Source organism: Monopterus albus, unplaced genomic scaffold, assembly GCF_001952655.1.
Source record: "Monopterus albus unplaced genomic scaffold, M_albus_1.0 scaffold283.1, whole genome shotgun sequence".
NCBI lineage: Eukaryota > Metazoa > Chordata > Actinopteri > Synbranchiformes > Synbranchidae > Monopterus > Monopterus albus.
Genome location: NW_018128163.1, coordinates 334738 through 359533, shown reverse-complemented (window position 1 = coordinate 359533; position 24796 = coordinate 334738). Strand labels below are relative to the sequence as shown.

General features: G+C 42.9%; 1 protein-coding gene across 2 annotated transcripts; it reads right to left on the bottom strand.

Moving 5' to 3' along the window:
- Positions 1-371: 371 nt before the first annotated feature.
- On the bottom strand, positions 372-24429 carry LOC109973198 (ectonucleotide pyrophosphatase/phosphodiesterase family member 2-like). 2 transcript variants are annotated; one of them, XM_020622605.1, is made up of 26 exons: positions 24129-24429; positions 21727-21832; positions 20793-20942; positions 19808-19933; positions 19645-19705; positions 18836-18933; positions 18570-18649; positions 18301-18420; positions 17535-17590; positions 17051-17116; positions 16235-16307; positions 15996-16104; positions 15569-15694; positions 15464-15495; positions 15218-15345; positions 14779-14857; positions 14409-14496; positions 13893-13978; positions 13688-13774; positions 13499-13559; positions 12982-13121; positions 11236-11377; positions 10529-10606; positions 9173-9305; positions 8251-8404; positions 372-1701 (listed from the first exon to the last, which is right to left on the bottom strand). In XM_020622605.1, the coding sequence occupies exons 1-26, from the start codon at positions 24345-24347 to the stop codon at positions 1531-1533; spliced, it is 2769 nt and encodes a 922-aa protein (XP_020478261.1). In that variant the 5' UTR covers positions 24348-24429; the 3' UTR covers positions 372-1530. The 2 variants fall into 2 exon arrangements, with proteins under 2 accessions (XP_020478261.1, XP_020478260.1); XM_020622604.1 differs by lacking the exon at positions 13893-13978 and having other exon boundaries at positions 13688-13860; positions 24129-24428.
- Between the last annotated feature and the right edge of the window lie 367 nt (positions 24430-24796).

Sequence of the window (24796 nt, the reverse complement as noted above, 5' to 3'; positions counted from 1 at the left end):
AGATTTAAAAGATTTTTCTCTTAGAGGATCATCAGTCATGTGACTTGAAATGAATCATCAGATTCACTTCCAGATTCTGTGAGCAGGGGATGTGATGTGAATATACTGTGGATTGAAGTTCAAAGACCCAGATTTAAAAGATTTTTCTCTTAGAGGATCATCAGTCATGTGACTTGGAAAAAAAATCAGGATCTATTTCTTAAAATGGGAACAGATGTTATTGTAATGATGCTATGGAATAAATATGACAAATTGTGTAAAAATAAACACCCAGCTGATCAGCTGAGGTTTGGAAATTGTCAGTTCCTTTTTTTCTGGTTGTGAACAGTCATTTCTTTCACTGGAAATTTCAGCAAGCCATAAAAACAGGAGAGAACTGTTCCAACTTTTCTTCTTTGAGTTTATTTTCCTTTGACCATTTTACGTGTCACTGACACACTGTCGTTTTATGCAGTCAAAAACAAAACTATTTATCAGAAAGTACCGAAAAAGCTGGCTGGTTCCGCTGTGGGCACCTGGTGGTAACCCACAGAGGCTGCTAGTCAGACATGTGAGTGAAGAAAATTCTTGGCAATAATGAAATTTATCAGGGAGTCTGTCCATATGGATCCATTTCGTTTAGCTTCCTTTCTTATGTGTTTAATGCCACATATTTTATGAACTCTTGAAGGAATCTGAATACTCGCCGCTGTTAGTGAGCATGACATGTCTGGTGTGTTTATATCTATTGTACTGAACTCTCAGCAAGAAGGAAAATCTGTGTATTTTCTACACTGCCAAACTATTCATTTAGAAAAAAATACCAGCTATTTTGCATGTTTTGGCACATTAACTGCACATACATTTTTATTATGGCTGACTTTTGTAAAACACACTGTATTTAGCTTTAATGCCTTTCCAAATTTTCAGTCATTGGCTACAACTGATTTTCCATACAGTATGAAAATTTAATTTTAAGGTTAGAGTGCAGTTTGCTATAAAAAGCCATCACTGGGTGACCTCACTATGATGTTGAACTAACACTGGGCTGATGTTCTACGAGATCAGTTGCACAACTAAAGAGACTACTAACCGGTTTTTCTTTTGAGTAAGAAAACACATTCAAAAATGTTTAAATTCTACAACATGTAATACATAGTTAGTGGAAATATAAAGTACATGTCACTTACAGCTAAGCAGCTAAAACACTGGCATGGTTCTTTGACGTGTGTATAACAACACTGTATCTCTGTGTAGTGGTAGCTGTCGAGAAAGTCCCCCATCCTGCAACGCTCCCATGCTAGCTTATTCTTTCTCAGATATCGTGGATAGCACTGAATATTGCTGTTGTAACCTTCCAAACTGTGACTTGTCAAAACTGCTCGTATAATCTTTTTAATTTTTTAAAATGTGTTCCCTTTTCAAGGCACTTCTCAGGCAGTTCCTCAGGAGTGGAACAGCAGCACATTGGCTGTCCAGGGAGCATGCGGTGAAAATGTAGGACTTCTACAAAGGGCTACGTCCTGTATGTGTATGTCTGTCTCTGTGCATCTAGTCGTCACTCTCAAAGGTGTGCAGGTAGGTTTTGAGCCTCAGGGTGCTGGTGTAGGTGAGGCTGGTGGATCGGTAGAGGTCCAGGCCTGTCAGGATTTCTATGTCTCGGACCCGGGCTGTGTGACTCTTCATCAGGTCTTCAACCCACTGTGACTCATCCTCGGCGCTCTGCAGAGACAGGAAGTGGTTATTCCTTGTGTGTACTGCGTTTCTTTATTCCTTTTAGTCAGGTTTTTCTTGAAGAACAGAATACAGGCCTGAAAAAAATCCTGCATTTATTTATAGATCAATCTTTAATCTCAAAAAATTGTAAAACATTCCTTCCAATCCAGGTAAAAGGTAAAAATGGGAAAATAAAACGACTTAATTAGTGAGATTAGAAATGTTGTTTCCGGTCTTAATCAAGGCAGACACTGTGATTCCCGTTGATTGTGGTCAATGTTTTAACTCATACTGTACATTTTAATCAGCCTTCTCACACATTAGGTCATTTGTTGAGTTTTTCTACAACAAAAACAATAAGGTCTAAATCTTACCATGTAAAGTGCCCTAGGATTATTTTTTGTTGTGATCTGGCACTCTACTGTGCAAACAAAACTGAACGGAACTAATAAAGTTCTATTGAAACATGATGGCTGCATCCTCAAAGCTGATGTAAACCAGCACCAAAAAAAATTGCATTACTCTTTGGCCTGTGCATCTCCAGCGACACTATATAAATATATTACATACTAAGGCCTCGTTTCAGTCTATTCTGTCCTCAAAACATCATTTCTCATCTGTGCTGTGCTGCTGCTGGAACACACCCAGTAATACCTGGCACATATTTAAAAATTCTCTGTGTTTGAATGAGAAATTCCCTACAACAAAAATGCTTTATATGTAAGGATTCAAGGACACTTTCAAAGATCCTGGAGGAGTCTGAACTTTTCCATGACCTGTAAACTCTGTTTATCATGGACATAGCCTCATGGTGCTGAATGCACTCATCCACCCACTGACAACTTTTATCCTGATTTTCCAGATGCATCATACTGTACGACAGATGGTCACGAAAGACCAAAGAAGTGACGTGAGAACAATTACATGATCTAGTGACTATTCAAAGAAAAAATACACAAATGGGGCAAAACATCAGCATAATGCACAACAACCATGGACTCACCCACTGTGTCAGGTTTTACATCAAAGCCTTTCAACAAGAGCACTGACACGAAAATTGAACTAAAGACAGGCTAACATTAAGGAGTGCCCAAAACAGGGTGGGAGGACCTGCCTCTGTTATGTTGAGTAATTTGCTCTTAGTCAGCAAGTCCTTACTTGAACAACAAAGTACTTGAACAACAAAGGAGGCTGTCAGGCCTCTACATGACTGTAACATGTGATGCTGAAAGTCCAATTAAGACACCTTGCAAACAGGTTCAATGGTGCACCAACAATGCTGCATCACCTCTGTACAGCTGGTGGATCAGCTGTTTGAAGCAAATAAAAGGGTCCAGAACTCAAAGCCATCCATAATGCTTATCCTGATGAGGCTCGTGGGGGGTCTCGCATGACCTTTATACATTGCGTTTAACTCTTTGAACTCAGTAACCCCCTCTCGTGTGACGCTCGAGGCAGGTGAGATTATTTTCTGTCACCGTGTCCATGATGATGTACTAAGTATCAACAACAAGCAAAAGTGTGTGTGGTCAAAGAACAACATAACATTACGATAAGTGTTTTCCTCCGGCTAAACATCCACACACGAGGCTGTCCCAGGACACCACGCACAACCACAAGTTGAAAACAGTTTGGGAATACAGAAAGCTGTTGGTTTGATTCTTTAGAAGCACACACATGCACACATCAGCACTTTGTTGACAGGAGAGTTTGATTCAGTTTCATCCTCAGTTGTGCTGTTTTTGTTGGTCTGTCCCCTGTAGAATTCGTCGGTCAAAAAAGCTGATATGAAATGATGCCGGATAATTTAGTAAAACCAGCTGTTTTCATACCATACTGTCATAATTTATGTATGCTGATCCTGCAGACACCCAGGCTTACTGTAGCTCACTGCTCAAAATGATTTCCTACTGCACACAGACACTTTATACAGCTGAAATAATGTGGACCATGACAGTCTGTACAAAGACTACATCAGCTGTGATCTGTAAGCCGTTTGAACCATGGCAGTAAACAATCACACTTGGCATTCCTTATAAATTTATTGCTGTGTATAAATGTACTTTGCAACGTTTCTTTACTCCCATCTTGTTTTCTGCTATGATCTCAGTCCCAGTTCCCTTATTTGACTGTTCCTTACCCCTGGGCCAGAATGACTTCCAGGTGGAGAAAGGACTGAGGACATCCTAAAGCTCTTATTTTCTCTTCAGCTGCATCTTGCCAACATAAGCGTGCTCCGGCCCGGATCACTTGAAGCGTAGCATGACCGCAAGCCAGTGGGATAATCATGCTCGGGCATGATACGAGGCAACCTTGCCTAGTGCGTGTTTTCCCTTACTGCCCCAAGTTCATTGCTGCTTTTAGTCTCTGGATGGGATTTGTTGAAAATCAAAATACAGAAAATCACCAATGCTGTCCTCTAATGTGTAGAGGTTTTTGAGAGGTTTCTGCTACTATTTTAGTTTTTAAAGACCTATCTATGTTCAAATAAGCAGAAACACTACATACACAGCAGTACTGTACATCTAATTGGTGCCAGATTATATCACTGACTCAGGTTTGTACCTATATGTCAACAAAACTCTGACTCACATTTTTATTTACGCCTGTATTCTAGAGCGATTTCCTTATACAAAACAGTGAGTCATGTACTTAGTACATGCCTTAGCCTGCCTCAGCTGTCGTATTTTGGCAACAGTGAGGAGATTCCCATCTTACACATGCCCATGATATCAGGAGACAGGGAATCTCCTCTACATAATGGTGTAGACACAAAACAGATGCAAAACTTCAAAAAGATACTGAAACTTTCTGATTTTGTACAAGGAAACCCTTTAAATCTGAATTAAAATAGTAAGAAATGGAATATAGTTAACTGTAGATTACACTTATGTTTCTATTTATCATGCAGAAGTTTTAGGTTTTGGGAATAACTTTTGTTCACATGAAAGATAAGAAGATCAATACCACCATCATGAAGGCGATTAGCTTAACACAAAGACTGGTAGCAAGGGAAAACAGTTGTCCTGGCTCCGTCCAGATGTAATTCCCAAAAAACACACTCTTGTTTTGAGGTGTTGGTTGTGAACATATCTGACAAACAAGACATAACATTATTAGTGAGCTTAGGAGGTGCTAGTTTCCCTTGCCTAGTCTTAATGCTAAGCTAGGCTAAGCTCACGCAGTAAACTGCATCTTGTTTGTTTAACCAGCCCACAAACCAACAGAGGAACAAAACTTTGAATGGAATTGCATGCTGTTAACTCTCCACTCTGCACTCTCCCTCGCTTCCAGTCCATGCATCCCATAAAAGTCATACAAAACCTAAAGTCTAACACTGACAATGACACACACACTTTCAGACTTTATGCTAAGATAGGCTAGTCACTTTTGCCTCCAGCTCCATTAACACAGTTTAAGTGTTTTGATCTAATAAATGTATTTCCCCAAAATATCGAGCTATTCCTTTAAGACAAGGAGTGAGATTATGACAAGTGACACAAAAGTTTTGTTTCTGCAGCTTTAAATTACTTTCAATAGGAAGCACGTCCTAGCATTGAAATGCAGTCCAACTGATGTTCTCCCTTCATGCAAAATTATCCCCTGATTTAACACCGACATCCAAACTTCTCTGCATCTGCAGTTTTCCCAAAATTATGCTTCCTGGGAAATCAACCAGGATCTAAAAATGAACGCCTGTAATTTAATGACTTTATTGTGGAATCTGAGAATGCGCCTGTTACTTTGGTCTCACTTCTGTCTAGACCAGACTATTTATATATGATCTCTGCTGCCCACACATCCCTGTGTATATTTTGCTCAAAGTAACCCTGTTATTCCAGCCATACCTGTCTGTTTTTGCCCATATATCCTATCTGCCCTGCAGTAATTTTCAGTTAACTGTTTCCTGCACCTGTCTATTTGCCAGTCCTCCACTCCCTCATTAGCTCCATAGAACCTACAGGGACCCAGTTCCACTAATTTCCTTGGAATGTTATTACATCATGGAATGAGCTGTCATCAAGCCCATATTTATCATCAGAAGGGGTAGACTGCACCTTCCAGTAGGCCTGTCTTCCCCTGAAGAACTTAGGCAACCTCAAGCATAGTAATTATGGCAGGAGAAACGTTAATTATGTTGGTGACATTGTATAAAGAGCAACAAAGTTGGCACAGAAAGGAGACTGAGTTTTCCAGGAAAGAAAAGGAAATCACCAAAATCTGAAACAAAGATAAACAGCTTAGCTTTTTATAGAGTTTCACGTTCTTCTTTGCCAGGAGAATTTTGACCTTCTTTACTGTTTAGACCACAGCAACGCTGATGTTTGCAAGTATCTGTACAAGACAGAGGAGACTTGACTCATGTAGAAGAGTGTGTTGGTTTAATATAAATATAAGATGTACTGCAGAGCACTAAGCACAAGCCAGACTGACATAAGCCTTCATTCTGCAGCTCATGAGAGAGTGCACACAGTTTATATTTAAAAGGGAACATGTTTTGACAGTGTGAACAGAGTGCAGCTCAGACTGTTACTGGTGCACAAACAGCCTAATGGGCCCGCTGAAGAACGTCAGAGAAACATATTTAAAAGCCTGAAAGCAGGGGCAATGGGGGTTCTATTTGAGAACAGATGATGTGATTGTAACTGTAATGTTTTAATTCATCCCTAAAGCCTGTTCTGAGCACTATGACCACCTCCTTGGTGTGACTCAGGGGGCGTATGATCATCAACTACATCAGTAATCAGTCACGTCTTGGACCACTCCAAAGGAAGCAGTGTCAAGCAATGTTGTCAGAATCTATTTGTTACTACATGCTCAGACATTTCTGACCTTGAACAATTATGAAGAACTTGTACAATTATGTCCTGAAACAGAACTGGAATGGAAGAAGGAAATTCCCCTTACGTGATACAGCTTTGGTGGGGCTCATAATAAAGATTATACACTTGCAGTTAATAATTCCAAAAATGTATTAACATTTTTTTTCCTTGTAGTTTCTAATTTATTTGGTCCCAGTTACTGAGGAGAGATGATAAATGGTCTTATGAATCTGACCTTGTTGTGTCGCTGCTTCCCGTCCATGTGTGTCTGTGGCGTGAACACCGCTGAGCTCCTAAACTACCACACGTGCACAGATGTACCTGAAATGTGAGCCACGTGCGCACAAGAACAACAACCAGGTGTGTGCGACGGTCACATGGCCCAGTTTCCTCCCAAACCGCTGGGCTGCGATATGTTCCTTCCAGTTTGGCCTGATCAGAAGCTTCTCCATAAACGTCCACCACATATGAACCTGACCATTCTGAAGGCGCTCCATAGTCAGAGGTCAGAGAGGAATCAGGTCTAGGAGCACATACGCAGGTGGCCCAGATCTGGTTTGAGGACATCTGGTCTGGTCTGTTCACACTGCTGTGGACACACCAGGTCTGAGGCACTAGGAGGTAAACTTCAGATCTGGGATGGAATGCAGCCTAAATGTACTGAAAATGATGCAGTGGTTTTAAAAATGATCTTTAAGCATTTTTAAATATAACCCGAAGAAGATCAGTGAGGTCTCAGCACTGTACTGTAGGCTTACGGAACACTACAAGCAAACTGTTGCTAGAAACATCACCAAGTTGAATTACCGTCTCTGATAAACCAAACATGTGGTCTTATCTAATTTATAGTAACAGTGATGTAACGGTATCGTTATTGCACTTCTGAACTTCCTCTGTTTAACTGGGAATATGAAAGAATCAAGTCTCACATGTGTTAGAGGTGAGCCAGGTCATGGAGCAGCGGTGGGGGATGAGCACTGAAAAGTCCTACATTCAAAATGCAACCTATGCAAAAGTATTAAAAGTAAAAGTCCTCAATACAGAGAGACACCTGAGTTGAGTGATACACTAGTTATACCATCTGACTCAATTTGTTGAGGTGGAGCTCATTTTTAGCTATTTTAAACAGGAATGCAGCTAATGGTCATTTACATCACGGAGTAATGCATTGATTATTTTCCTGATCTATTGATTGATTGGTTAAAGTGAGTAACGCCAGTCACTGTTATCTCAAATGACATCTTCAGATGTCTGGTTGTGTTGAAACCTCAGAATGAGGTTTACTGCTCACGTGTGAGAAGCTGAAACCATGTTCAAGATTTTTGCCATTAAAAAAATATTTAAAGGATTCATCAGTTATAAAACAGAATTAATTTTTAGACATATGAAAATTTGACCTAATTAAAGATCATGTTTTGTATGCAGAAATCTGAATCAGTAAATTAATAGCTACTGTAGCTGGTAATAAAATACAGTGAAGCAGTAGTGAAGGTTTCTTCAAAAAAATCTAGTCAGGTATAAAGTGTCATGAAGTGGAAATACCTTAAATGTTGCTTAGTTGTAGTACTTAAGTAAATGTAATTAGTAACCTCCCTCAGCTCAGTGTTCTTCTCACCTCCTCCTCCTCCTCCTCCTCCTCTTATCTAATCTCCTTCTACTGTGAGGTGAACTCATGCATCTGCAGCCACAGCTGGAGCAGTACTGCCTCCCACTGGCACTGGTTTGAACTCACATTGCAGCTTTCACTGTTGTCTGGTCTGTGAGGAAGCAGGAAGGAAAAGACCCTGAGCGCCCCGTCGCAGTCCTCCACAGTCCGGTTCAGCTCCTGGCAGCTCGTCACCACGATGTAGTAGTGGGTGGGGATGGGCAGGACGTTGGGTGAAAACCTGCAGGGAGACACGGAGGTCAGAGACACATGGATAAACGGCATCGACAGGTGTTTATCATTGTGTGTGATCACAGGGGACGATGCACAATATTAAATGAATAATTTGAAACCATCAGGGTCAATGCGCCTGGTTAGCATAGCATCGTCCCAACACAACTACACACAGACCAATATCACAGCACCTGGACTGATGAACTTTAGTAAACAATACAATCAACTATTGTTATAAACTAGTCAAGGGCAGGGCTTTTTGAGGAAAAAGAATGCCAAACAAACTTTCAAGCTGCAACAAGAAACATGCTTTGTTTCCTGAGAAGAATAATGACCTCATTGAAACAAAACATGTTTCTTGTTACAGCTTGAAAGTTTGGTTTGTTGGTAGAGATCTTTAGATCTACAGCAGTTTAAATATTTGGCAGTAATTGGCATCTATGATTTGAATGATTTCATGCTCGGGATGCAACACAGCACAACACAAGTGTCCTCTGTCCATCTGAAAGCAGCCAAACATTTCCAGAAAGTGGACCATCTAAAACTTCAAGCCTCATCTTTAATTTTAATTCAACAGATCATATGTTTCAGTTGTAGCTTTCCAACAGGGTACAGCATTTATGATATTTTCTCCTATGATACTGGTTGAATATAAAGTCTCTCAGCCTGTGTTTTCCCCTCAGAAAACCTAGGAGAGAGTCTGTAGCAGGTGACACTCATCAACACACTCAGGACACGACCACTGCAGCATCAGCAACAAGCCTAGAGGCCTTACTCTCTGATTTTCTTTGTGGTGTCGCGGAGGCCATCGTAGTTGTAGTCAAAGATGGGCCCAGTGAGAATGTTGATGCCGTCGCTTTCCTCTGCGTAACGCCTCAGCAGCGTCCCCTGTAGGTGACTCCAGATTCCTGCATGAAAAGGAAACGACGCGAGATGCAGTAGAAACTAATGACCTTCTGTGCCAGTGGCCTCTGATACGATGGAAGCTCCTTCTTAAACTTATCTGACAGTAAAACATCTGTGTCTGGAAATCGTCTCTGAATCAGGAAGCCGGTGTGTCAATGCAGGCGTGAATGCATCAACCAGATTCCATCTAGACCAGGTCTTACTTGTGCTGTGATCTCAGAATGTCACTTTTAGCTCTTCTGAACATCTCAGTGTCAAGTAATCCATTAATTCATTTAATCCACTAATTACTTTTTAAGTGCACTTTTTCTCAGAAGGTTGAAAACAACGCCAAAAGAAAAGAGGTGACCATTTCAGTTAAACACAGGTTCACAACAAACAGACTTTTATAGTCTTGACAACACATTAGCACAACTGCTTCCATGGCCCGACCTGAAAACAGAAACTGAAAAATAAAAAACACTCGTGTGTGTAGAGCAGCTCTCTGCCGTTTGCCATGTTAATCCTGACAGACCCAAACCACTTTACAGCCTTAATACAGAGCCAGTAAACTCTCCAGACACACATTCTGTTCACAGAGCTGGTGACAATGAAGAATTCTGTGTATCTGCACAGTGATTCACACACAGTGTGCGTGTGTGTTTTGCCCTGATAAGTCGCCTCTCTCTTTACAGAAACAATGGGTACCAGGCCGCCCTCGCACACAGCCGACATCACCACCTTCCCATCCTTTTTCTCAAACACGGTGAAACTGATAAATCTGATACACACAACTGAGTAAGATAAAAATACATGCACATGTCCTGCAGAAAACACCACTGCTGTTTAAGGTTTTTGTTTTACAAACACGCTCCCTGATCTTGTTACAACTTCCAAAAGGGCCCCATAGCCCCAGGTTTTCTTTGAGCTCACTACAGAAAGAAAGACAACATATACTAAGGCGGCCACTAAACTGATATTTGTTGCAGGGCTTTGGGAGCTGTGTTTGTCCAACCACACAGTCTCTGCAGGGAGGTTGTTCAAGCTTTTGTAAATCTGTAAGTCTCTATTACCCAAATATTTTTAGCATTTTGATTTATGTATTTTGTAGCTATTAATATTGTGGGAAACATTTCTCTTGTCCTGTAGCCCCACACAATGTGCAAATTTATGTGTAAAATTCAGTCCTTGTTTTAACTGAAGCACCTGAAGCTTCAGTCACATTTATTTTTAGCCAGTGACTCACTCTTGAAGGCAGGGTACATGGGAACAGTGTTGGTGATGAGTGAAGCGTCGTATCTGGACTCGGCCGACGATGCCAGCTCTGTCAACAAAATAACACCAGACACGATCTTATTACCTGTCATCAGAGAAACTTCACTGTGAAAAAAAAGTTAAAGGGCGGTTGTTCTCTGACACCTGCATCATTAAGAAATGAGTAACAAGAGCTTAATCACTGCAGTTCACAGCTGGTTCCAACTTGTCATGTAAAAGCTGCATTATTCTCCGTTTTACAGACTGTAATTATGGCTATTTAACACATGAATAAAACACATCCTGTATGGAAATGTCAGTTGCATTGTTATTACATAACTACGTGTTGTTGTTGTTGTGTAATCTGATCGTGTGAAAAATCACTGGTTATATACAGTAAAGAAGGTCAAACTGACCGACCTGACCTACCTACCGTAACATCATCCTATGTAAAACATAAATAAATACAGTAGGTGTTGCAACAGTTTTGTATTTAGAGCAAAGCTGGATGCACATAGTAGTACAGTATATTATGGTAACAGCACTGTTTGACTGGATTTACAGTGATCATAAAGTCATATTTGTGAGACAGACATTTCTCACTGTGTCAAAAAGCCCACATCAGCTTTCAGACTGTGAATCAGGTGGAATCCCTGTCAAGTCAACACAGCGCATCCTGTGGTCGTCCTGCAGCTTTACCTGGGGGGAAGAGGAAGCCGTAGGTGAGGTGGCTGCTCTGGCTGTAGGCGGTGCAGCTCTGACTGTGATCGGCTGACACTCTGGAGTCAACTCGGACACAGTGAGCGTCAAGAGGAACCTCTGGAACAGGAGTCAAGTCCTCCTGAGACAAGGAGACATGATAGGAGAGCGAAAAGGCAGTTACTGGCTCCTGACATGTTCATGTATAGTTTAATATAGTCATCTGCTATCCATGCATGCTGCATGTTGTAAACCTGCTCCTGTAATCAGACAAACGTGTTCAGAGTGTGTGTTCCAGGTCGCTGGATTTAGTGTTCACATGCTCATGCAGTTCCAACTCAGACACACCGTCACTCACTGCAAACGACACATGCACTGACATTTCCCTGTTGACACTTTTACAACCTGACACCCAGTTTAGGTAAATGAAAGACTGGAAGTCAAGACTTGGGGGAGGAAGTCCACAACCTACTAGTAACATACACTGACCGGACACTTTATTAGATACACCTGTTCATTTAGGCACATAGCCATGATCAAGACAATCTGCTGAGCATCGAAATTCGGAAGAAAGCTGATTTAATCGACTTTGAACATGGCATGGTTGTTGGTGCCAGACGGGCTGGTCTGAGTATTTCATAAACTGTCGGTCTGCTGGCACCAGGTGCCACTCCTATCGGCTAAGAGCAGGAAGATGAGGCTCCACAAGCGCTCACCAAAAATGGGTGGTAGAAGACTGGAAAAACGTTGCCCGGTCTGACAAGTCTTAACTTCTGCTGCAACAATCAGATGGTAGGATCAAAATCTGGTGTAAACAAGGTGAAAGCATGGATCCATCCTGCCTTGTATCGATGCTTCAGGCTGCTGGTGGTGCTGTAACAGGGTGGGGGATATTTTCTTGTCACACTTTGAGCCCATTAGTGCCAGCTGAGCATTGTTTAAATGCCACAGCCTACCTGAGTATAGTTGCTGACCATGTCCATCCCTTTACACTAACCCTGTACTAGCAAGGTGTACCTAATAAAGTGGCTGGTGAGTATATCACTGTGTTATTAGTACACTCAGGAGAATGTGACATATTGTTTCTGGAAAAAACAAGGACATGATGTAATAGTAGAAATGCACAGTGCACATCTAGTTACAGCATGTGTGTTTCTGGTAGCTCTGACTTTATTTCAGTGTGCTATGGAAATCTATTTGACACTTGAGAGAGAAACTTGACACAGACTGATCATCCATCACAGTCAAATTTGTTTTAATTGCCATGTAATTAGGCCGCAAGCAGGAACGATGGTGCCAACGGCACTTTCAGAGAAACTATGACATCATTAAAAAACACAGCACATCAGCTGTTTTGTCAAAAACTCAAGTTCGGAAAATGAGCAATAACTGTTCAGTGATGTTTAAAGCATAGTTGAATTTGTGCAGCTTTAAACACAGCAACAAGGAAACTTCCCAAATAAAGCTGTGATGGATGGTCTATCTATGGCACAGTTTCACCTTCAAGTTGATTTTCCTGGAGATGAACAGAGAAAGTGGATTGTTGTATCAGTATTAACACATGCACAAATCCAGACCTGGTGTTTCTTTTCACATGCTGCAGAAAACCACCTGAGAGATGGACTGTATAATGGAGGTGTGTAAAGGCTGTGGGCCGGGTGAGTCTCCAGGGAACAAAGGTGAAATGACACAATTTGCTCCTGAGAAAATAGAGATGAGTGTGTGTGTGTGTGTGTGTGTGTGTACCTGCCGTGGCAGTGCGTATGCTGTCCACAGAGGCATGGCCAGCTCTTTGCTGTAGCCACTGATGAACTCCACATGATGAAGAAGACTGTACTGTGTATTAAACATCACCGCTGGACGGCCGAATGGCAGGTGGGTGCTGTCTGCACAAACACAGACACACAGTCAGCGAAAACCCTAAGCTATACAATATTGTTGCAGTCTCGTTAAAAAGATGGCAAACAATTCGAAATTGTCTTTTGAAAGACAAACAATAGGAAGTGGAAACAGGACACAATGGAGGTGAGCAGTGGAAATGCTCAACAGAGACTTCCAGCACATTGTCTAGCAGGGAGATTTTCTCCAGTATATTTAATGTGTTACTACAAAGGTGACTGCGATGCAGCTGTTCAAGATGAAATATTCTGGACAACACAGTCCTTCAGCAGCTGCCTCCATACAGCTGGCGTGTGCTCTGCTGTGCCTACTGCCAGGCTTCCAGCTGCTGTTATTCATCCCTAAACACCCCAGAGAACCCTACTGTAGCTGTAGATTCCATCTGGTGCAGGATTGAAAGCTTCAATAATCTCCTCGACTTTGTTCTGGAACAGAACAAAGATCACAAGATGTCAGCGTGCTCTGTGGTTCTGCTCCCAAATGGATGAATGTCGGTTATTGTGGCTCTTAGTTTCTGTTACACAACATGCAGATCAGTTTGACTTCCACCGACCTCATCATCACAGCTGCAGCCCAGGTCATGGGTCACAGTGAGCTTCAAGTCAGACGCCGGTGACGGTGGTGTCACTTCCTCTGGCATGTGGGGCTGGAACGGTGGCTCCCTCAGCATTTCGTTCAGGCTGCCGTGAGTCCCGTTGTTTGGGGCTGGCTTCAACCCCAACAAGTGCCGGGGACGGTGGTGTCCCTTCCTCTGGCATGTGGGGCTGGAACGGTGGCTCCCTCAGCATTTCGTTCAGGCTGCCGTGAGTCCCGTTGTTTGGGGCTGGCTTCAACCCCAACAAGTCTGACACAGAGGAGAAGAGAAGACAGAGGAAAGTGGCTCAGCTCGCTGAGAAATACTCGGTACTGAATCTGAGACCGTTCAGTTTGTAGCTAGAACAACAACAACAATACACAACAGTGTGTGGCCTGTGTGTCACTGAAGAGCTGATGCTGCAGAACTGTCTATTAAACAAAGCATAGCTGCATTTAAAACCTTAGTATAGCTTCAGAAAAAATGAACTATGAAACATCCCATATTTGTTCCCAATAACAGCACAAACATTTTGCAGGATAACCAGATAGCAACTAGAACATAACATCTCCACTGTGCCAGACATTTGTTTTTCCTCCTTCTCATTACTAACTGAACACTAAACAACAGGACAAACATATTTTCAGGCTGTTGATATGCAGTTCTACTTCACAGCATTAAAAAATAAAAATATTCTCACCACACATGACATTGTATAATTCTATATTCTCAAACTCTGGGACTGTTTTCTGGAACCTGAAGCTCGGCCCGTGGCCCATAAAGATCGTCTGCATACAAAAAGGTAAGAATTAATCAGATATTCCCTAAAGGTGCTCTGTGGACTTCTCTTTTCCTGATGCACTGCTTTTATTTTCTTGGCACTTTACTGCAACCTGTCGACCAGAGATAGAATAGAAACAGGAATGTGCATGTGAATGAGATACTTATGACAGTAATCCATAGTGCTACAGAGGTAAACTACAAAAGGTCCACAGGAAAGCTAATGAACATACATCAACCATATATAAAGTACAAAGTAGACGCAGTGCAGGAGAAAAAGAGCACTTTACCCTCATGCTGGTTATCTTGTTGTCGAAGCCGTGGTCACCAAAGAAACCACAGTGAGTCCTCAGCTTTTCTGGCATTTTCCTGAAACAAACGTTTGATTAGCCCTGACTGGCAGTGAACCTTCTGTCATTGTGATGAAGGCATAAAAATCACTCCTCAGTGTGTAGCGTGACAAATCCTCTAAGGAGTCACTGTCACTTGGACGCTCTCTGTCCAAAGCACGTTTCAAGGACTCACAAAAATGACCCCGACCTGACCTTGAACCCAGATGAACAAAGAGGTGGAGCTGAGATTCGGGTCAGTGCAGGGTCACCAAAAACCACAGGTTAAAGCGGGTGCTGCTGGAGGCCAGCGTCTCCTCTGTGGTGGCTGACTTCACTCCTGTCTCAGTCAGTGAGACCATGATTTACTGGTGTTAAGTATCAGTAACTCAGAGGCTACCTGGCGATGTGCCACTTCCTCTCCATTAGCAGGTGCACGTCCTCGATCCTGCGGTTGTTCGCGTAGTGAAGCCTCTTGGGCAAATGTTGCTTCAGGTACGGCTTGAAGCGCTGAGTTGGCATTTTACACTGAAACAACAAACCCAGACGTGAGGAATCTGAACCCCCCTCCCCTCGTCTCCCACACTGGCAGACGTGCAGTTTGAGAAACTACAGGAAAAGTTGTGCGTTTTATTGTAGTACTCACAGTGAGATTTGCAACAACTATTTGTGGGTCATCTGCAGAAGGGAAACGAAGTGTTAATGAACCTGATGTGTTGTGTCTTTGTTTAAAACTAGAGTGCTGCATTACATGAGCTGGACTTGGGGTCTCTGGGGCGTATTCTGCCCACCGAGCCGGGGATCAGCATGATCTCATCTATGTTGAGGGGGTAGCTGCTGAGAAACTCTTTCCTGTCGCAATGGGCCTCCTCCATACCTGAGAGACAACAATCAGGGGTTCTGTTACTGTACATAAAGGGTCAGTTCACATAAAAGATATTTTCACAGCTTTGTTTTTCATTTGACATGATTTTGGGAGTGACCGGAGGTGCCACGCAAAGAAACAACATCCAAGTAACTTTGAAAACTCTGTTTTAGCCTGTTGCTACTGGGACAAAGTAGCTCCAGTAAATATTATTCAGTGAACTCTGTGGATTGAAGCTCACTTCTGTTCCCTTCCAACAAACAGCTTAACAACAGAAAACAACCGAGCTTGGATGGGCACACAGGGTTCATACCGTGATCTCCCACAACGATGACATTGACGCAGCGATGCAAGTTCATCTGCTTCAGGCCGTTCATCAGCTGACCGATGATGCTGTCGATCTCCCTCAGAGGGTTATCCAGCTATAGACAGGACACACGGCACGGGACTCAGGTATGTTTGACACCGTGATGAAACATAACTCCCGCCTCCGCTGACACCCAGACATGAACGTGTCTGGGTCACTGTCAGTGCTTTTCCTTCAGGTCTCACCTCGCTGCTGAGTGGTCCCAGTCGATGTCCGAAGGTATCGGGCTGCTCTGAGTGGACGGCATAGATGTACGGCCTGGAGACCAGATGGCACAGACCATTTCATCATCAGGTCTACTTTGCTGTGACACAAGCTGTAGCTCAAATAACTACATTTAGCTCCAGTAACTAAGTGAAAGGAAACACCTCGATAATTTGGGCATCCAAACTCTACTTTGTGCTTTGTATTTTTACTCATGCAGCTCAGCCTTTGTCTCTAGTTGAGTGTGAGGTTCTTTACCATCTACTTTGACCTAAAGAATCCTTCAGGTGTCAGGGGTGACCATGGTGAGTCAACAAGATAAAACCCTTGGCTGAGCCTGTTGTTTCTGGCAGTGAGCACAGACACAGACCTACATATAGAAACCCAGTGCCTCGCTGCACTATAACAACACCTATCGGCTTCACTGGGCCAACATCTCCCCAGCAGACACTTACCAGCTCACTCCCAACTGTGGGAAACACACAGAGGACCAATGACAATCACTGAGCTGTAACATACAGTTGAAGTTTTTTTATATTTTAAAATGCATCTGCATGATATTACAAACAAATACATACTGTCAGTCAAAGCTGTACAAGAGCACGACTAGTTAACACAGCGGCACACACAACCCAACCAGACACTCCACAGTCACTGGGCCGTCAGGAGTGTTTCAGTCCAGTGGAGAAGCAGCAGAAAACCTGACAGCCGAACAGGTACAAAGCACCGAGCTTGGAAAAAACTAAGAAAAATTCTCATGTGGTTAAATAAAAACTAAAAGGTCTGCAAAGATGTACCTCTCATCATCAGGAAGATGCAGCCAGTGCAGGATTGTTAAAATCCTCCTCTCCAGAGGAATCACCCTGGAAATCAAACACGGGGAGTGATGATTAAGAAGCAGAACATCACATTAAAGAACTGATGTAATAAAAATGAACAGGGGAGCCGAGCTGCCTGTAACAGTGTCTGTGTGCAGCACCCGCCGCACACAGTGAGGGGTACGACACCGGGCGGTCTCATAACTGTCTTTTACCATATTTACCCGAGTAGTTTTGTCAGTTCACCCCAGAAAATGGCACAAGGGTCTGGTGATGCATTTGTAACTGCATTGTAGGTTGCAATTCAAAATGTACATTTGACCAAAACAGAGGCTACATAACATACAATAACCGATATTAGCTGCCTCCTGAGCTACCTTTTTCACATGCTCCCACCTTCTCAGTATATGCTGCGTTCAGGGCATGAAGCTACTGAAAAATATTCTAGTACTAACTTAAGTACCAAGGCCAGAAGAAGGTGGCTCCTTTCACTCCTTGTTTCTCTGCTGTGATCCAAATCTGTGACACCAAAAAAGGACGGAAGGTTAATATTCAGAAATCTAAATGAGAAAATCAACATGCAGTTTTGTCAGTTCGTTACAGGGAAAGGCTCGGGTTGGTTTTTAAGCTTAGCAGCAAGATGGAAGCACAGTCTACTAGCTCACCTCCATCAAAAGCATCAACGACCCTTTAAAATGCTGCATTGAGTTTAGAGAACCTACTACACCCAGCTGTGGCAGCTCGCAGCAAACCGACCCCAAAACAATGATATCTACTTTTCCTACAGTTAAAATAAGTGAGATACACGATTTGTTAAATTTATAGAGAGATAGTTTTGGAGTTGCTGAAGTGTAACTTTTCTGTTTTGACAGAGTTGGGTTAGCAGTCTCTGTGTGACGTTAGGCTCCGAGTAGAAATAAAATGTGATGTGTTGTCCTTCCCATATGATTCAGGGACAAGAGCACTTTGTCAGATTCCTTCATTTTCTACAGTAGCTTTCACCAAACATCTCTCGGTGGGCCTTCACTGAGGACTAGGATGTGAAACTACAAGCTTTACGAAGGTTCATCTGTGTCAGAACCTAAAATGACCCCACTGAGTGACGTAGTAACTGACTGACGCTCAGTGCAACACATTCTTCTGTCACGCTGGTTCATTTAAACAACCTGCCACTCTGAACTTATTCAAATCCAATCACAAGCTGCACATAAAGAGCTGAGTTTACTCACAGGCTGCCCGCCCCACCAGCGGTGGTTCAGTTTTTCTCTGCCTCTCAGGGTGAAGGTGGCATTAAACACCGCGTCATACATGGTGTTCCCCACAATCCCATGAGACTCTGGGTAAAGGCCCTGCAGACACAGACTAAAGTCAGACCGGCCCTGCAGCACTGTCACAACAAGAACACTGACAAACGGTTGTATTTACTTAGCCTACTTTCACTAGTGCCATGTGTCTAGGGTACAAACCAGTCACACAGACACGATCCAAGGTCACTCACCGTGGCCAAGGTGTACAAATTTGGGAAGGTCTTTGCCGGGTAGACTGGTCGCATGTAGGGCGCTGATGTACCGCACGTTCCTGAGAGGAAACATGTAAACGTTTCAGTACTAAACTCACCAAAACATAATAGTCAGCCAGGGGAGAATCATAAACCTGCAATGTGTGGTAATGTACATGTTCTAAGATTCACACAGATCACAGCTGCTGCGATTACTGCAACTGCATTTACTGCACAGCAGGTAAAGAAAAGTAAAAAGCACATACTGAGTTTATGCATATGGGGGATGACAGATTTTCCCTTCTTCAGGTAGGAGGCTCTGAAGCCATCGACAGACAGCATGATGAGGGGAGGGCGGATGAAGCTGAGGAGCGTGAGGAAGACCAAAGCGCCAGTCAGAAATAGGAGTTTTGGAACATTCAAAGGTTATTTTAAACAACTTAAAACATCTCAACAAGGATCAGTTAATTTTGAGAACACCCCCCACTTGGACGCCTCCTTCTAAACAGGGCCACTGTTGCTATGGATCATGGTCGATGACTGTCGTTTGGTCGGTCAGACTCAAATCCATCGTACAACTAAAATGGTTTCTTAGTGACGTTGTTGCCTGTCTACCTGAGGATTTTGAAATGCGTGGATGTTCACGATGCAAAGAGGTTCTAATGGAAAACACTGAGCTGCACTACAGGGACTAAGAGCGCTCTCATGCTCTGCAGCTTTGCTGAAACAGTTTGGACGATTTCTCTGTCTCTTGCAAGTCCCTCAGCTTTACTGTAGGCATGCTTTACTGTACCTGTACACAAAAGTGATGTCACATTGTACTGAATGCCCTTGAGTACACCTGTACACTACTGCAGCAAGGTGATGAGTTAAACACCTGGAGGTGAGCAATAACCTTTAACCTTGACGGTACTCTGAAAATGCTTTTAGGGTTTCTTCTGGGAGTCTGAAGGTTAGGACACTGCCTCTTAACATACTCTTAGCTACATTAATAATTACACTGGTGCATAACATGCAGTCATGTGTAAAAATGTATCACTGCGCATCTATTTTGTTCCACAGGTGAGTTTCTCACCCTGCAGGGCATTCGGCGCTCTTGATCTCCTCACAGTCGTCCTGCAGCCATGACGTTTCACCTAATAAAAAAATCAACAGGACACTGTCTTTACCCATTTTCTTGCATATTTAGTCTCCATTTCTAAATCTTGTAAACAAGAAGCATTTCTCATGGCGAGTACCTTTGCAGAGCGACTTGTAGTTGGAGCAGCAGTCTCCTTTGTCCAGACAGTCGTCTGAGCAGTGGCAAGCGTGGTCGTCATTCCTCTCCTCCCCACAACGCTCTTGCGTGCACTTGAAGCCTCCCGCTGAGACACAGCAGGGAAGAAAATACACAATAAATCATTACAGTAACTCTGCTGAGGCTGCAGTAAACAACGTTACAACACCATGAATCCATACGTTACCTTTACAAATGACACATCAGGTACCCACAGTGTGTTAAGCACTAGTCAATTAGAAGCAAAGTGGGCCTTGTAAACAGCTTTACAAGAAGCTCATGGTTGTAGAATTCATGCGGACAGATGTTTCTGTGCTGGAACATGTCCTAGTATTGTGTACTTAACATTTTCAAGATGAAGCTCAGGCTGCACTGACGTCAACCAGCCAAAGTCTAAATTAGCATCAGATGAAAACTGGAATAGTTTATGTCCCAATATTAGATCATCTATGGACTTGATAACTTTTAAATCATTGGTTAAAACATATTTATTCGCTTTGACTTTTAATACATAGTAATGTCTGATGCTTCCTTCTTCTCACTATTGATTCGGTGTAATTTGTGTGTTTATGTTACTATCTTGTTTTATTCTTGTATTGATCTCATTTACTTCAGTTCTTACCTGGTCAACCGGATGTAGTTTTTAAAGTGATATATAAATACATTTTGACTGATTGAAAATGAGCATTCTAGCTAACTCCAACTTGGAGGCGCCTCTTTGTCCTGGTTATATCAGCGACAGCAGAGAGCACTTGTGCACACTAAGTGTTTGCTCCTCTAACATTTAGAAACTGAATCTGCTTCACAATTCACTGGCAGACCGTCATGGCATACAAGTACCAGAATGTTTCTCATGCTAACACACTGTCAACTTCCTGTGCAGTGGTTTACAGTACAGAGTGTTGCTCGGCTTAGAAGTCAGGGCCCGAACACTGTGTCAGACTGACCTGTTTTCAGGCAGTGCTCGTCAAAGTCGAAGCAGCAGCTGTAGTAGGTTTTACACAGGTTGTCACATCTGCATCCTGGAGGTTTGGCTTCCTCCAGCTCAAAGCACCTCCCCTTACAGGAGCCCGCTGAGCTGACCCACTCTGAGATGACTGGAGGACGGAGAGGGCAACACTTAGACACAGCAGCTGCAAAAACATTCGGCTGCAAAGCTGGACATTCAATTTTTTAATGCCAATTATTAATAATATATAAATCTCATACTTTCACCTTATTTGACTAGAACTTTACTAACATCATTAAAGGACCATGTATATGTAACTAACATCATTAAAGGACCATGTATATGTAGTGTATGTGCAGGTTCTTTACTACAACAAGCACATTTCAAATAATGACAAACCACCACATGTTTGTCTGCAGGCAGCTCATGACTTTGGTTCATTTCAGCGCACTATGAAACCAGAGACTAAAGGTCTGACTGAATAATAGCCTGTGTTTTATCAACGTTATAGTACTGACAAGTGGAAACTGTGACAATGAAGTTCAGTAGTATCTTTGTCTTTGCTTTTTTTTTTTTCTCTTGTGTTCTGGATTGTATTTTACATCAAGATGACAATGCAAAGCTTTGTTGGTAATAACTGTCAGATGTGAAAACACACTTAAATGTTCCACAAATGGCACTTGCAATTGCAAAGCCACATGACGAAATACCTTTAACAATATAATAAATATAAAGGCAACTAAATGTGTTTTTTTAATCACATGAGTTCAAAATGCCCTGATGGAATTTAGATTTTAAAGTATCGGTAATTAAATTAAAATGGGAGCCTCTGGTTCCGCCCTTTAAAGCCAGAACAATCAGCTGTAATTTCCAGGATTGTTCCAAATGTAATTCAAGCGGTTGCTTCCACACGCCCTGTGCGACGATCTTACCTTTAATGTGAGGCGCCGGGTTGTCTCCCCCCTCTACTGGCCGGCTGGCTTGGAACACATAAGCTCTGCTGACATCAGTCCCCAACAGGCAGAAGACCAGCACTACCTGCAGGAAACCACAAGCACCACTAGTTTGACTCCGGTCCACTTCCCAGTCATGAACATCGAAGCTCAGGCTCAGCAGTCAAGAGCTCTCTCGCTCAAGGACACTTACTGATGATGCTTACTAAAACAGGGCCGGAGAGGCGAACACTGCTACAGTATGTGTTGCCCCAACTAAGGGGTTGTTTTCTTTTCCAGTGAGCGACATTCAAGTTCACATTTCACCCAAGGGGTCAGAGGTCAGCGGGTCACCATTTGGAAAAACTGAAGTTGAGTGTTGTGTGATCTGGTCAGAAGAACCCCTTCCCCACAACTGATAAAGGTTTAGTTTCCACCGTGGTCACACTGTACAGAACCCAGTGAGACATTCACAGCAACATCTCAAGGCCTGGATCATACTAAACCACGTATGTGTACACAGTAAGAGCAAGATTTTTATTTGCCATTTATGCATAAACAGACAGTCTAGGTATATAGGAATTCTTGTGCAGCTCTCCTTTGGAGTCAGGTAAGGAGCAAGCACAGCTTCAATCTAAATGTTGGACAGATTAAGTTTACCATGAGACAGACCTTCCTGAAATAGTCAAAGCAAATGAGTCTGCACTGCTTCGGCAGAAGAGAAGTAACAGAAACAATAAGACATGGTGTTCATGTTCACCGCCTCTCTGACACAGTGAGGCAGCCAAACATGTTTGTATCCCCACACAAAGTTTAAAATGCTGTGAGGATGCATTCAAGCTAAATGTGCAACTCCAGATACAGGACACATCCTGTAACACTCAGGCAAGTGCAGAGGTAATGCCATTTTATATATATGCTTTTCAGCCATTACAAGTTCTTTATTTCTCATCCATATCTTCAGTCATGGCTTTAAATGTAAGGGAGCTGACACATGTTTAAGTTCTTCAGGGCATCACAGGAAATGTATAAATCAATAGCTCAAGAACATGTAGACTAGGCACAAACTGATCTACACACTCCAAGCTCTGATTTGATTTAAAGTCATGCAGACATTTCTTGGCTGCTCAGTCTTTGAACTTGAACTAATACTGGGAGGAAAGCTCCTGCAAACCCTTCCGGGACCCCTGGAGCAGGAGGAGCATCTGAGAACCTGAACAATTGAATTTATGTTGCGGGCAAGGGAAGGACCAAAATACGCAGACCCAAGCCAAGACAACACAAAAGAAATGGGAACAAAATACAAGGCTCAACCTGACGTAGTAAAACTACAAGTACAAGACTAGGTCAGGGAGCTGGGTACAAAATGAAAAGCAAACCAGCGAAATAAACCAAAGTACTGCTGATCTGACAAACAGACAATTCAAACGAGAGACGGGTACTGAACTTAGGGGGCAGGGATGCAGGAGTGGTGAGCTGAAAGAATGAAAAGGACAAGGGCAACGAGGCACGGAGACAAAGTGAACCAGCAGTAAGGAAAGGGAGGAGGAGGAGGAGGAGATATAAGTAAAACCAGGAGATGATGAGCAACAGGTGGAAACAATGGTGATTGTGAACCGGGGTAAAGCTAGGGCAGGTGAGGTGACAGAAAACTAACCAAGATAAAAGCATCAAAAGGAAGCAAGTCCACAAATCAGAACAGAATTAAGCAACCAGTGCTGTCTATGTTCAGATAGAGAACTTGCGCAGCGCGTTCACAGCACATGTAACTTATGTTACTGTCAGCTCAGCAGGACTGTGTCTGATGTGATGTGCAAGCAGCCCAGAACACTGCAGTGGATTTTACCTCTAGTATTAGCTAGAAATGTAAAAAACATTTTACGTTTCAGTGTGCGAGTCTGTCAGCTGAAGACTAACAAGCTTCTCACTACAGAAACATGCAACTCTTCTTACACGGTTTTCATCATTACATTTAGCACATTAACTTAATTCACTACAAAAGCCGTAGCTTCATTGATGGTTGCATGTCCGTGGTGTAACCTGCAGCTTTTGCTTACCTTTACCTCTCAGGTAAATAAATCTCAGTGTTGCCAAGCTGCCCCACCCGATCCTCCTCACCCTCACACCCCTGGTGACAGGGGACACCATCTGTCACTGCTTCATAATTCATATTCATTCAGAGGTATGGGATTTCGTCTCTATAAGGTAACGCTTCCAAATGTCCAGGTTTGCACGGAAGTAAGGCAAAGTGCGCTTCTCCCAGTCACACGTCGATATATCAATTCTGCAATCTTGTTTTTTTCGGGGGAGGGGGGGGGAGCTGCACGCAAACTGTTCAAATGAGAAGTTAAGACAAAGCGACATGCCAACCAAACAGCGAAACTAGCACGGTCTTACCGTACCAAAATTCCCAGTAGCATGATCCAAACAGCGAATCCACTTTTGGCATATCCCCCCAAATCGCTTAGAAACTGTGGCCGACGTCCCACGGAAGCTCCTCTGTGCGCCTTTGCGGATCGATGGAGCGGAGCGCAGGGGTCCAACTCTCTCTCTCTCTCTCTCTCCCCAGTTGTTTGCCTTTGCTTTGCCTCTGCCTCTCTCGGTCTTGGGCCAATAAGCATGAAGTACTGGTGACAGCTGTGCTCTGGTACAAGAGTGCGTCAGGTCGGGGTGACGCTCTGGAGTCCAACACAGTCAGCAGCACTGAACTGATCACACTGAGCGGGAGAAAGAGGCTCAAAAAGGGATAACGGGGGTTGTACGGTTCTCTGTTTTCAGTCCCCTCGCAAAACCATATGGGGTTTATTGGCGTTCTGGACAACTAAGCCGTATAGGCTACATGGATTAATAGTCCTGAATACATAGGAAGATGTGTAAAGATTTATTATAAAACTGTTTAGAACAAAATGCCTCAAACAAGCTTTTGCACAAGAGAAACTGCACACACTTTTAATACTGAGGAAAAAATGTTAGAACACAGTGACAAGTTGTTGCTTAAAAGCTTGGTCTTTCCCAGTGTCTTACAGTGCAGCAACACTGACTGAGTGCTGACACTGCAGAAACAGCATCA

Coding starts and splice junctions, on each gene's coding strand:
- LOC109973198 (XM_020622605.1), bottom strand. CDS start 24,347: ATGCTTATTGGCCCAAGACCGAGAGAGGCAGAGGCAAAGCAAAGGCAA. Junction 18,934..19,644: donor AGCGCCGAATGCCCTGCAGG/GTGAGAAACTCA, acceptor CACGCTCCTCAG/CTTCATCCGCCCTCCCCTCA. Junction 18,421..18,569: donor ATTTGTACACCTTGGCCACG/GTGAGTGACCTT, acceptor CTGTGTCTGCAG/GGCCTTTACCCAGAGTCTCA.